The 13,107-nt window shown below is 35.6% G+C and overlaps 1 protein-coding gene across 1 annotated transcript; it reads right to left on the bottom strand.

Moving 5' to 3' along the window:
* Positions 1-6,567: 6,567 nt before the first annotated feature.
* On the bottom strand, positions 6,568-12,520 carry LOC129225356 (fibroin heavy chain-like). The gene is made up of 2 exons (XM_054859913.1): positions 12,365-12,520; positions 6,568-7,823 (listed from the first exon to the last, which is right to left on the bottom strand). Exons 1-2 carry the CDS (start codon positions 12,420-12,422, stop codon positions 6,622-6,624), a joined length of 1,260 nt encoding a protein of 419 aa, XP_054715888.1. The 5' UTR covers positions 12,423-12,520; the 3' UTR covers positions 6,568-6,621.
* Between the last annotated feature and the right edge of the window lie 587 nt (positions 12,521-13,107).

Genomic DNA, 13,107 nt, shown 5'->3' with positions numbered 1-13,107 from the left:
GTTAATGATTGTCTCAAATTTCGTTTTTCAGACTTCAACTTGTAGAATTTTCCGGAGATCCTCGAATCACTTCTCAACTTAATATCATCATTAAACGTCCAAAATTTCTATTTTAGAGATTCAATTTTGAAAAATTCTCCGGGGGATCGCACCCAAACTCCTTGATAACATCATTGAAGATCATCTGCAATTGCATTTCTTGAATTTAAATTTCGAAAAATACCGAGGAATGTAATTTAAAAAGATCCTCTTAAAACTGCATTTTAAAAGTTAACTTCGGAAATTCTTCACGAGAGCGTTGCTCTCGCCAACATCGTTGAAGATAGGATTAAAATTCGTTTTAAGTTCGTCGATCAATTTTGAAAAGTTTCCGAGGGAGAGCCCCCAAATTTCTCCTCCCCGCATCATCAAAGATCATCCGAAATTGCATTATTGTTAGAGCTAGAACTTCAAGCAATTTCTAGGGGGGGGGGGAGCCCCTTAACCACCCACTTCTCAACACTCTCACTTCCCCTCCCCCGGTTTGAGTGAATGTCATGCTTGCAATTAGGTTTATATTTCTAATAGTATTTAAATCTAGTTTTGACTCTCTGACTCCATTTTACACCATAAGCTAAATCTTCTCTCTATATTTAAGATGCTTTTTGAATAAATTCAGATGACACTTATTTCATGCACTCATATAATTTTTTGCCATCGTCATGGCCCTGCACCCCTTTTCCGGTAGTTATCTAAACCCACATAAACCCTGGTATAGTGGTTGCTCATGCTGAAATTGCCCCCCCCCCTTATTTCTAAACTAAAGGTGCTTTAGAAAAAAAAACTATTGTATAGTTTTGAACCTGACATAATTTCTATCCCAAGGAAAAAAATATATCATCGCCTCAAAGCAACAGTAAGGCATCCAATCCCAGGAATAACACTAAGATGTTCTACTGTTGCTCTAAGGCGACGATATATACAATATATATATTTTTTCTTCTTTACTTTGACATCGTAAAATGTGCCGCCATAGGTGGTAGCACAGTGCCTACACCAGAAGCCAGCTGATAAATGAGGAAACAATCAGTATTTCGTAGATTTTTATTGAATTTTACTATGTGGCTAGTACACGTGTTCCAGTTCAGTCGCACCAAAAGTGCTTTCTTATCCCCCTGCGCAACATCTAAAAACGATTGTGTTGAGAGTCGCTTGCTGCTCGGCCCCCCCCCCTCCATTTTCAGACTTCTTTTGTAAAATATGCAGCTGTTTATTTAATACTTAGAGTACTTTCCAGAATTTCTTATAATAAGTCTTTTTCTCTATCGGAAGCACCACTCGAATCTGACGCCCCCCTAAAGTTGCCGCCGGGGCAAGAACCCCGGCTTGTTCCTCCCCCCCCCCGTAGATCCAGCATAAACAAAGGATGAAAAAGGACAAGTTCGACAGCAATTGTACGAGGAAGTGGTTAAAATGCCTTCGCGCTAAGTATCAAATTTCGGTCAAAGGTTCAAAATTCTGGGTTTGCTGCAAAAAACAAAGCAAAGCACGTTGCTTGCAATTTTGGCTTATATGGAAGTGTACATTTTGCGGCGGTCAATTTTTAAGTTTTTATGTAATTAAACTGAATGAATGTGTCCCTGTGCAAAAGGCCAAAGATTTGTTCTTTCCCTGAACAACCGGAGAAGCAAAAAAAAAAAAAAAATCTAAGAAGTTCCAAGAAGCTGAAAGTACATTTGTATCACAGTAAGTAGATTTCTTTACACATCCATACTATTAATATCTGTTCGCGTCCGTCTGTCTGTCCATATGAAGATCGATCTTTTCGAGAACCGCTGCGAATCGAGAGTCGAACGAGATACCGATCAATTCGAAATTTTTCGAAGAAAACAATAGGACCAATCTCATTATTGTACGACTTTAATTAGCGGAGATATTAATTAAAACGTTAATAAACATTACGTTATTCAAGAATTTTTATTTCTTTCCTGTTGCCATTTTGCATATGGGTGAGCAAATAAAATTCTAATAATTGTTTTAAAAGATATTCGCAACTCCAGAGCTCCAATACGCTACCCTGTGGCGATTAATAATACTAAAAAAAAAGGTAAAACATTCCATTCCACGTGTTTTCTTTGGGGTAAATTACAGGCTTCATACAGCTTATGGTGTTATGCAATTTCAGAAGAATAGAAAAGAAAGTTTCCCACAAGTACGATGAAAAATTACTCTCATTCACTAAGCGTCAAAGCAAGTTATAAGTGACGGCATGCGCTTGTTTTACGTTTTTCATCCGCCATTAGACAGTGGCTGCAGTGCTTCCTATAGTTTATTGGAGTTGCGAATTTTTTTGGCTGTTGTCCAGATCTTAAAACAACGTTTCCATGTAGAATTTCATTTTAAATTAGTTTAAAATTGGTTGCTCTATTCGGACATAGCTTTCTTTTATCGTCTGTCTTTTTTTTTTTTTTTTTTTTACAGTCAACGTTCTTAACTCTTTTCAGCATATAAGAGTTCTTCTTTAGTAAAGTTTATTTATTGTAGTGCAAGTTTCTCATTGACCAGCCTCATATTTTGGAAAATTTAGGATGTGCGACTAATTATGTTTATTTTGTCAGACTTTTTCCCGTCACTACGGGTGAGTTTTCGAATTGTAATAACTCTTTTTTTCCTTCCTGTTTCTATTTTTGAAATGCAGTTTGTATCGTTAAAGGAACACTGTAAATTAAATTAAGATTGTTTGGATTTCTTTAAGTGAAACAGAGTTGAACAAAAAAGATTGTTTTTAAGGATTTTAACTATAGCTTAATTGGAATCTTATGACTTGGTATTAAATTAATGCTTATTGGTATTTATTAAGTCTTGGTGCTTTTGTTTCACTTAATCAACCAAACAGTATGCGTCATTTTATGTAAAAAGCGGGTTGTAATTGTATATAAATATTTCAGGTATAGTCTTTTAGATGTAATTCAGTCTAACGTGAGCACAGATTATAGTTGATAATGCATATATTTTCATTTTTTGTGCTAATAGAAAATACTCATAACTTGTATCTTTGATAACTATGATTAACGTTAATGAGATTTTTGCCGAAAATATGCTCTACTGGTGTTATGCAAACCTTGCATTACGCGTATTTATTTATTCCTTAACGCTTTAGAAACTGACGTCGGAGTGATACAAAAACATCAACTGGACATTTCTTTTATTTTTTAGGTAGCCCGAGCAACGCCGGGCACGCAGCTAGTGCATTATTAAAAGTTGTGATTCAAGATTTACTTGCTTATGAATTATGAAAATACTGAATCAGTTCATGAAATTCTGTGTGTTTAGTTTAGATGTTTTTTTTTTCTTCTATTTTGCCAAATATTTTTAGTAATAAAGCAAAATATATAGTTAATGCTAAATGAACTCGAGATTGTTACAATGTAACTTATAAAACATGCAATAGTTACATGTTTTTTAAATTCACATTGGGTCTAAAACTCATGTAGATTATCAGAACTATACTCTGAATTCTCGAGAAGAAGACTCCTACAAGTTTCATCAAATTGCATTTTGAATCGGTGAAAGATACACTGTTAAAAATTCAGGAAACTTTTATGGTAAATATTATTGTAAAATGGAATGTTTATAGTACAGAAAAAAATTACAGTAAATCGTTCTGAAATAAATAAACGATTGCAGCGCCAATTGATACACCACGTGACATACGGTGCAAAGAACATAACACCGTATTTCCCCTCACTCGATGTGCCCCAACTCATATGGTGGGCAGCAAAGCCACCTGCCAATCCGAAGGCTCCGAGATCGAACCTGCTGCTCGCATTTTTCGCTTTTTAATTTTCGTTTATTCTACTGTAAAAGTTTACAGTAAAATAGAATTTTACAGTTAAAGTTACTGGCAACATAGATGCCAATAACTTTTAACATAAAATTTCAGGTTTTTTTAAAAACAGTTTACCTATTTGTACTGTGATGTTCATACCATTCTGCTTGTGCAGCCTAATTTTTTTAATTTGGAATATTTTCTTTAATTGGCGGAAAAAGATGAACAATTTAAGAAAGTTGTGAGAAAAAAACCAACATAATATGTAAAATGTAAATATTCTATGAGTTAATGTCTAGGATTGTGGCGCACTTTTTTTTTAGCATCTTTGATATTATGGATTTGAGGACTTGCCAGAGACCTGTCCTGTTTATATGTCATTTTTGTCAATCTCCGCTTGTTGATTCTGCATGCATTCATTTGCTCATGTGCTTAGAATTATTTGTAAAAAGTATTGTATTCTATATGAGTAAACAGTTTGAAAAGAGAATTCAAATCTAAGCATTATAATGATGCCTAGTATAAATTTTCATTTATTTTTTAACATTATCTTTTAACATTAATTTTCACTTTGTGCGATAACTCTATTTTTACAAAATGTGCATTCTTTACTTATTTTCCAACCAAGCACAGCATTGTCTTTTACTACTACGTTTACCGGTAGCTGTTTACGCCCAAGTTAAGAAGATATTTTTATATCAATCAACTTGATTACATTTCCAATGAAATTGCTGGAGTAAAAATAGCATCAAGTAGGCAAGTTTTAAGCGTTTTTTTTTTCTTTTTTACAATGACAAAAAAGCAAGAAATGCAGCGTTATTGCTTCAAGAATTTCTGTTTTCTGGCAAAAAAAAAAAAAAAAAAAATCAGGAATTCCTACTAGAAGAACGGACACTGAATTGATAAGTCAGCCTAACTATGTTGCATGAAACAATTACAGATTTTTTTTTTTTTTTTTCAAGAATTTCAGGTTAAAAGAGGAGGAGAAAAGACCTTTTTGAGGAGAGAAGTCTGAAATTATGGATCATTTCTCTGTCATTGCGCGTGCAGATGCTTTGAAAGATATCAAAAATGAAAAATATAGGAAATCTGAATTCTTCAGTGCGAAAAAGGACACTCGGTCTCCATGGTTGGTGCTGACAAAAAATTAGCACAAAAAGAGGAGAGAAAAAAAAAGAAAGAAGAAAAAAAGGAGTTGTATGAGAGAAAAGAATATGACGAAATGGAATAACAATATGTCTCATCAACAGCTTGTGATTTTAGCTTCTAGTTTCAAATAACCCAAACAACGGTGGTTTTGACGACAGTTGACAGAGAATCAGGACAAAATTTAGCAAAAAAGATATATATCTGATAACCATGGAAGTACTTGATGATATATTCTCAACCATGCTGGGATTTCTTGAACAACACCTTTCTATTCAGAAACAACAGCGTGATGAACATCGAGACATGTTAGAATTAGCTATAGTATTCTTACCGGGATTCTAAATTATGGGATATCATTTCGTAAGCCTGGAACTATAAAGTTGTGCTAGGTGTATGTCAAAGGCTCTTTGTGTACTCAAGATTTAACTACTTTAGGGTCAGTTTGAGTTATCTAAAAGGGAGAGGAACTTTTTAAGAACGTTATGTATTTTTCTTGTGCTTGAGTCTACGTTCGAACCTGCTTTCTCTTCCCGGTAGCTGTTAAAACTCTCTATCTGGATTTTCTATTCATGTGTCAACTGATAAATTATCAGTTTATTGATCCAGAAATCAGTAAAGTTACTCTCAAAAACTTCTCCAACCATAGCTTAAAAATATAGATACATATACAAATAGCTCACGAAATTATGGCTCTTTCCTTATTAGATTTATTATTCCAAATACGGTTAAGAGAATTATGATTCAAATTGTGCTAGAAGCTGATAAATATTTAGTAATACCTGTTACAAAATATTTCCTTACCCAATTTTCTATCAATCCCGATTTCCTTAACCAAGGCTCCAACTTGGAAGGGTCTATTTGGATATTATAAGTGGGAAGGAAAAAACTTGATAAAACAATTTTGTGAATAATATTGCAGAAAGTGGTGCAAAATTAATTCAAGAACACAATAATATTCTCACAGAAGATGAAAGTGAGGGAAAAAAATGTTTCACTTCACACATCGTTGCTGAAGACCACAAAAAACTGCCCTACTGATACTAAATTCTCACTTATGAAAAACGAAATGGTTTTGGCTTATTCATTTGGTTTATTCTACTATGCTTTGATTCTACCGAAATTATTAGTCCTAATAAAATTTATTTATTCTCTAGAAATTGTTGTGATGTTGCAGAAAAATGCAATTTTTGAAATCTTTTTACTAGATTTCTAGGACAGACTGAACTTTAAGGCATTTGAGGCACCCCTAGAAATTGTTCGATTGAAGGGACATTTTGCACAGGTTCTTTTGTCCATCGGAACAAAAGAACCTGTTGAAGAGGTTGGGAGCAATGAAATTTTAACTTTCGAAAAATGCCTTATAGCTAAGGGTTATACATACATATATATATATATATATATATATATATATATATATATATATATATATATATATATATATATATATATATATATATATATATATATATATATATATATATATATATATATATATATACACTCTATTTTGTTATTTAAAATATATTTAAAATAACAAAATACGATAAAACTTTTTTTTAATTGTTTGTTCGTTGAGTGTAAACAAGTTTTAGGTAAAATACAAAACGATATTGCTTTTAAATATTGAATTTTATTTGTATTGTAATACACATGACAATCAAAAACTATATCGCTCCTGCACCATATCCGGCTCCTGCACCATATCCTCCTCCTGCACCAAATCCTCCTCCTGCACCATATCCTCCTCCTGCACCATATCCGGCTCCTGCACCATATCCTCCTCCTGCACCAAATCCTCCTCCTGCGCCATATCCTCCTCCTGCACCATATCCGGCTCCTGCACCATATCCTCCTCCTGCACCAAATCCTCCTCCTGCGCCATATCCTCCTCCTGCACCATATCCGGCTCCTGCACCATATCCTGCTCCTGCACCATATCCTCCTCCTGCACCATATCCTGCTCCTGCACCATATCCTGCTCCTGCACCAGATCCTGCTCCTGCACCATATCCTCCTCCTGCACCATATCCTCCTCCTGCACCATATCCTGCGCCTGCACCATATCCCGATCCTGCCCCATATCCAGCTCCTGCACCATATCCAGCGCCAGCACCATACCCTGCACCAGAACCATATCCACCGCCGTAACCCGCACCTGCTCCATATCCAGAGCCTGCACCATAACCAGAACCAGCACCATATCCAGATCCTGCACCATATCCAGATCCTGCACCATATCCAGAGCCTGCACCATATCCAGAGCCAGCGCCATATCCAGATCCTGCACCATATCCAGAGCCTGCACTATATCCGGAGCTTGAACCTTCACTGTAACCTACTCTAGATCCTCTTCCAGACACAGTTCCTGCTCCGGACCCAGATCCTGCTCCTGCTCCAGATCCAGTACCTGCCCCTGATCCAGACTCAGCTCCAGCTCCAGAACCAGCTCCTGCCCCAGCTCCTGCCCCAGCTCCTGCCCCAGATCCAGCTCCTGCCCCAGATCCAGCTCCTGCTCCAGATTCAGCACCAGAATCAGCACCTCTCCCAGCTCCAGATCCTGATCCAGCACCAGCTCCGGATCCGGCTCCAGCGCCTGATCCATAGCCAGATCCTGCTCCTTCCCCGTAACCAGAGCCTGCGCCATAACCTGCTCCTTGACCATACCCTAGGCCTCTTCCATATCCGGAATCTGCTCCTTGTCCATATCCAAAGCCTTCTCCTTCTCCATATCCGTAACCAGCTCCTTGACCATATCCGAAACCTGCTCCTTCTCCATACCCATAGCCAGCTCCTTGACCATAACCTTCTCCAAATCCATATCCTTCTCCAGTTCCTCTTCCATATCCATTGAACGAGTTTGTTTGTCCTAGAAAAAAAAGTTAATAATAATATTTACTTTGTGATTGCCAGATATTACTATGATTTTTTTTTTCGAGTCAAAAAACTTTTTACTTTCGACGTTAAAAGTTACCAGGAATTCGCTACTTTCCAACGTTTAATTTTTAGTTGAAATATATCAGTAAAATAGCTTTATATTATTCAGCAAAAAGTTGTAATTACCTAACCTACGCAAACCCAACTTCGCTGGGCAGAAATTCCGTCAAGTGACTTCTCCGATGCGTGTTCAATTTGCGAAATTCAACAAACAATGCGTGTTATTCTTAGAACATTCTTTAGCAGGAGTTGGCAATCTTTCAGGATCTACGCTCACGGCTGCGGAATCGGAGGCAAAATGACCGATTCTAACTGCGGGAATTTTAAAGCCTTTGACTCCGACTCCGACTTCGCAAGCACTGCCAGAGTTGCGGACTTTGTGGCCAATAAAGAAGTACAATCAAAGTTTAAAACTAAAGCTGGTTGGGGTAACTAAAGCTGGTTATTTTATAAAAATATAGATAATTTTGTAAGTAAAATTTAATAGAATCCTATTAGAACACATGAAGTCAAAGAACTAAATACAACTAAATTTGAAGTCTAGGATCTAGGTGAGGTTGGCATGTTATACCAGTAACTTTCACAGCATCAAAAAGAGGATAATCACTTTCTTTTCGACAAGTTTTTGAATGTGAGGTTGTAACTTCTGAAAAAAAAAACACCTCTAAAGCCCCTTAATGCCTAACCTTGCTCTATATTATGACTTTATGCCCGTAAATGCTGAAAATACAGATCCACAGAGATATATGGACAAAAACTGCACCAAAAAACTAAAAACGGCAATAATGTCGGAAATATTTACGTGTGACCTCAAAATTGAGTGAACTATATTTACTTCAACTTTTTACTTTATTTTTGGAGTACATCGAAACTTTCTTCTAGATTTCTTGTATGGATACTCTACATTTAAAAAATTATTAAAAAGTACCACACACTTTGAGGTACTGATACTGAAAACTTATCAGCATTACGTTTTCCGTAATAATCATCCAAATGCTAACTTGTGTTTAGTTCTTCTATTACTTTAACCGCACTAAAAATAAGTTCCGAAACGTTACAGATTATTTCCGTGTAACGTTCCTGAATTTCACTCATTACCACAAGTCCCAAGTGAAAATTACATATTTTTGCAAAAAAAGTTTCTTGAATTGCTACAAGTTGCATGAATGCAGACTTCTCGATCTTGTGAAAAATATTCTTAGCTACCAGTGTCAAAATGTATTCAGCTTTTTTATTAAGTGTTTCGTGTTTAGCACAATTACGGCTCGTCCAGATTGATTGAGCCCCGAATGAGGGCAAAATGCAGTCTCTAGACACTATAGCCTTCCAAGAATTGCAGGCAAATTAGATCTTGGATATTTGCTTGGATTTCTGGATTGGCTTTGGCCGCATTTTTTGAAATGCTTAAGAAGCTTTCTTGGTAATGTAGGATGGTGTCAAGCTAATAAACTTATACAAGATTTTTTGGGAATATTTCTGATTTATTCCAAAAACATGACTTGCTTTTATTTTAAAGGTTCCTAAATTCTTCAGGAAGATTCCAGGTTAATTTGAGCAAGATTACTGACTTTTGACGGGAAACATTCCTATTTTTTAGGTATGTTACTGGCATAATTCAGGCACATTAGTAGCTCAGGGTTTTCTTGGAACGCCTTTGATTTTTTTTTTCTTTTCGAGTGCGATGCAAGTTACACTGAAAACGAAAACGACGGATATGAGTTTTGTGTTTTGATTTGAATTATACTTTACTAGTAATTGAACACATGAGCAATGAAAGCTGCGATGTATTTTGCTTAAAAAAATCTTATTTTTATGTGTGTTTTTCTGCTCTAGTTTTTAAAGTTGGTCAAAAAATTTAAAAAATTAAAAAAAAAAAGATACTTACTTACCAAGGAAGGCATAGAACTAATTCTGAGCTTGTATATTTTTGACGTTCGATAAGGAATTCAATTCATTGAACATTTAATTTAATACGTCCGAGAAAAATATCTGTAGTATAAACGCCGGAAATTCAAATGCTTTTGTTCCTGTGTGAGCCTAGAAGTTTTTCCAGAAATGTGGATCCGTTTTAAACATTTCATTTCCAGAAGTTTAACGTAAAACTTCTAACCTATTTTTTCATAAAATGCTTAAAACCATTTCAGAAATAAAATTGATTGAAAATTGAAAATTTTAAATATCCAGAAATTTTTTTTTATTGTTTGAATTTGAAAGTGAAAAAAGGAACTACACACGACAAAAAGAAGGGGGGGGGGGGAGCAGGTGTTACAGAAAACAATGACACCAGGATTTTGTTTGCATCGGAGCTAGTGGGTGCTTTGCTTCGGCACTTCTTTAAATTTTATGTGAATTTTCTTATTTTAGGTGAAATTCATTCTATGTATTTAAAAGTTTAATTAATTACTGAACTCTATAGGGCTCTCACACTTCTTTGTTAGAAATTAAGCCCCGAATTAATCTATCATTATAAAGGAATATACTGAGTTGATGTAACCGAAGGTTTTCTTGATGATATCCAACTGAATAGTAGATATAGTTATGTAGTTATTGCGAACATTATTTCTTAAAGAATCTTAATTTCATTCATATTTTGAATACCTAACGCTGAGAAAAACATCAAAATTCTTTAAAGTGTCAAACTCTACATTTTAAACGTTTTTTCAGGGTCAAAACACGTGAATTTGAGAGAAATTGCTTTGAATTTGAGAGATATGAGTACACGCATCTTTTGTTTTTATTCTTTTTAAAGATATCAAATACACAAGTGTGAAGTTTTATCTGTGCCTCAAAATCAGAAGGACCTAAGTCCAAAAATTGTGATTTTCTGTTTATTAGTGCACTGTATATGGAAGTCTATTTGGCATCGAGGCATGTGAACGCATTTCGTTAAAAAAAATCCTTTTTATTTTTTTACCAGAATTAAAAGAGCGCGTGTCCCATCCTTTGCATGCGCCAGAACAAAAGTTTTTCCTCTCTCCTGTAAAATGATCATAATGTGACTTATGTCCTTCTGGCTCTGAGGTACAGATACAATGGACACATCTTTTTTTTTTCATCTACTTGGTATATCACCTTTTATATTTGCTCATATTAATGTCCTTTTAGTAGCATCCCTCCAGTTAAACAACTTGCTGTAACAAAACTCAAAAGTATATACGAATTAAATTGAATTTTATTGATCATACAGATCTCTTGAGAAGTGTGTTGATAAAACCCTAATCGAAACAAAAGTCTCGTTACGGCCCTGCCTGCAATGCACAGTTAGCCCAGTTATGACACCCAAAGACTGCAGTTTGTGCTTGTTTCAAAGGCGCACATATGGGGGAGCAAGTGGGGGGTCAAGTCCCCCCCCCCTTTGAAATAAGAACTTCCTAGCTTTTAGTACTTTTTTCTTTGCAAAAGTGTAAAAACATTTCTTCTCTAGCAATCAATGAATAAGTTGTTAAACATGTCAAATTTTAATAACACTAATCTGTACTGAAATCGGTTTCTATGGGGAAAATATCCTGCTAAACCATGGGGGAAACATCTGAGCTCCCCTTAAAATTTTGCATATGGGTGGCTTTTCTTATTATTTATTATTAATCAGAAAGAAATAGTCAATAACCGAACTGGAGGCAGATGTTTTATCATTAAAGTTGAGAATACCAACATATATGGTTGCTAAAATTAATTTAGCTCACCAGCGAGAGTCCGCAAGCAACGGTGCGGTTCAGCTTGTAAATTGAAGGTAAAAGCTTAGGTAATAAGGAGTAAGTTACCGCCTTTAAGCTAAGGCCAAAGGCAGAACTGTATGCAATAAACCGACAGCCCAGTAAGCTACCGTCCTTAAACCAAGACTAAGGTTACATGCAATTTTCCAGCAGCCCATTTATGACATCCAGAGACAGGTTTCGACCTTGTTATGGACTAACCAGTCAGGTATAGTCAATAATCGAGCTAGAGAAAGATGCTCTCTAATTGAAGTTGAGACTACCAACAAACTGGTTGCTAAAATTATTATAGTTCACCTGCGAGATTCCTCAAGCAATGGTGAGGTTCAACTGGTAAATTGAAGGTGAAAGCTTAGGTAATAAGGAGTAAGTTACTACCCTTAAGCTAAATCTAAAGCAGAACTACATGCAATATACCGACAGCCCAAAGACAAACTGGTTGCTAAAATAACTACAGCTCACCAGCGAGATTCCTCAAGCAATGGTGAGGTTCAACTGGTAAATTGAAGGCAAAAGCTTAGGTAATAAGGAGTAAGTTACAACCCTTAAGCTAAGTCTAAAGCAGAACTACATGCAATATACCGACAGCCCAAAGACAAGACTGCAGTCTCTGGACGTCATAATCGGGCTGTCAGTGTGTTGCATATAGTTTTCTAAGTCGTGTAGCATCATTTGGAAAGTTCTAATTAAACTGTTAGTGAAACTTTCAGACTGGAAATAGATTATTAAATAATCGAGAAGAAATTGTGATTATAATTACCGATGCTGCTTCCAACCAGCAGGCAAAGGACGGTGAGGAGTTGCAGATAGGAGTTCATGGTGAATCAAGTGACAGGATTGTGGGTGTGAATCCATTGATCTAAAGCCTCTTTATATATCTGAAAATGTTTCGTGCAGAAGCGCTGTTCCATTAAACTTTAATGATTCCAGGAAACTTAACTGATGGTATCTGATTAAGATAATTCGAAAAATGCCATCAAATCTCCCTTTCGTAAGTCCACTCGTCACCTGCGTCTCGTGCATTCAGACATATCACGATTAAAACAAAGAATACGAGTTTGCTTTGGAAGGAATCATTTCCGTTTTGTCTGAATTTCAATTTGATTCCTTAAAAAAATTCTTAAAGTAAGTGGTTCGAACATCTGAGTATATAGAAAAATGGTATTAAACACTATTTGAACCTGTGATTCCAGTTGAGTCACTGAATATCTCACCAAGCCTGCATCTTGAGCGAGAATCGTATCATTCCACTAATACCAAATTATTGATTTAGTTTGTTTAGTTTAAAACATCAATCAAGCAAATCTAAAAAAAATGAATAAGTAAAATAATTAAATGCAAGAATGATAAACTAAAAAAATGAACTTGATAACGCTTGTGCACAGAGTTTGAGTTAGGAGCAACCTTTTTCTTAGGAAAAAAGAAAACATGAATGCTAGAAAAGAATCCAAAATAAAATATTGTATCTATCAAATGGCGTATCAGTTTGAAATTACTTTACGA

This window comes from Uloborus diversus, chromosome 1 (genome assembly GCF_026930045.1).
Source record: "Uloborus diversus isolate 005 chromosome 1, Udiv.v.3.1, whole genome shotgun sequence".
Classification (NCBI taxonomy): Eukaryota; Metazoa; Arthropoda; class Arachnida; order Araneae; family Uloboridae; genus Uloborus; species Uloborus diversus.
The sequence above is the reverse complement of the archived record's forward strand: the minus strand, read 5'-3'. Positions and strand labels throughout refer to the sequence as shown.

Coding starts and splice junctions, on each gene's coding strand:
- LOC129225356 (XM_054859913.1), bottom strand. CDS start 12,422: ATGAACTCCTATCTGCAACTCCTCACCGTCCTTTGCCTGCTGGTTGGA. Junction 7,824..12,364: donor GCTGGTTGGAAGCAGCATCG/GTAATTATAATC, acceptor TTTTTTTTCTAG/GACAAACAAACTCGTTCAAT.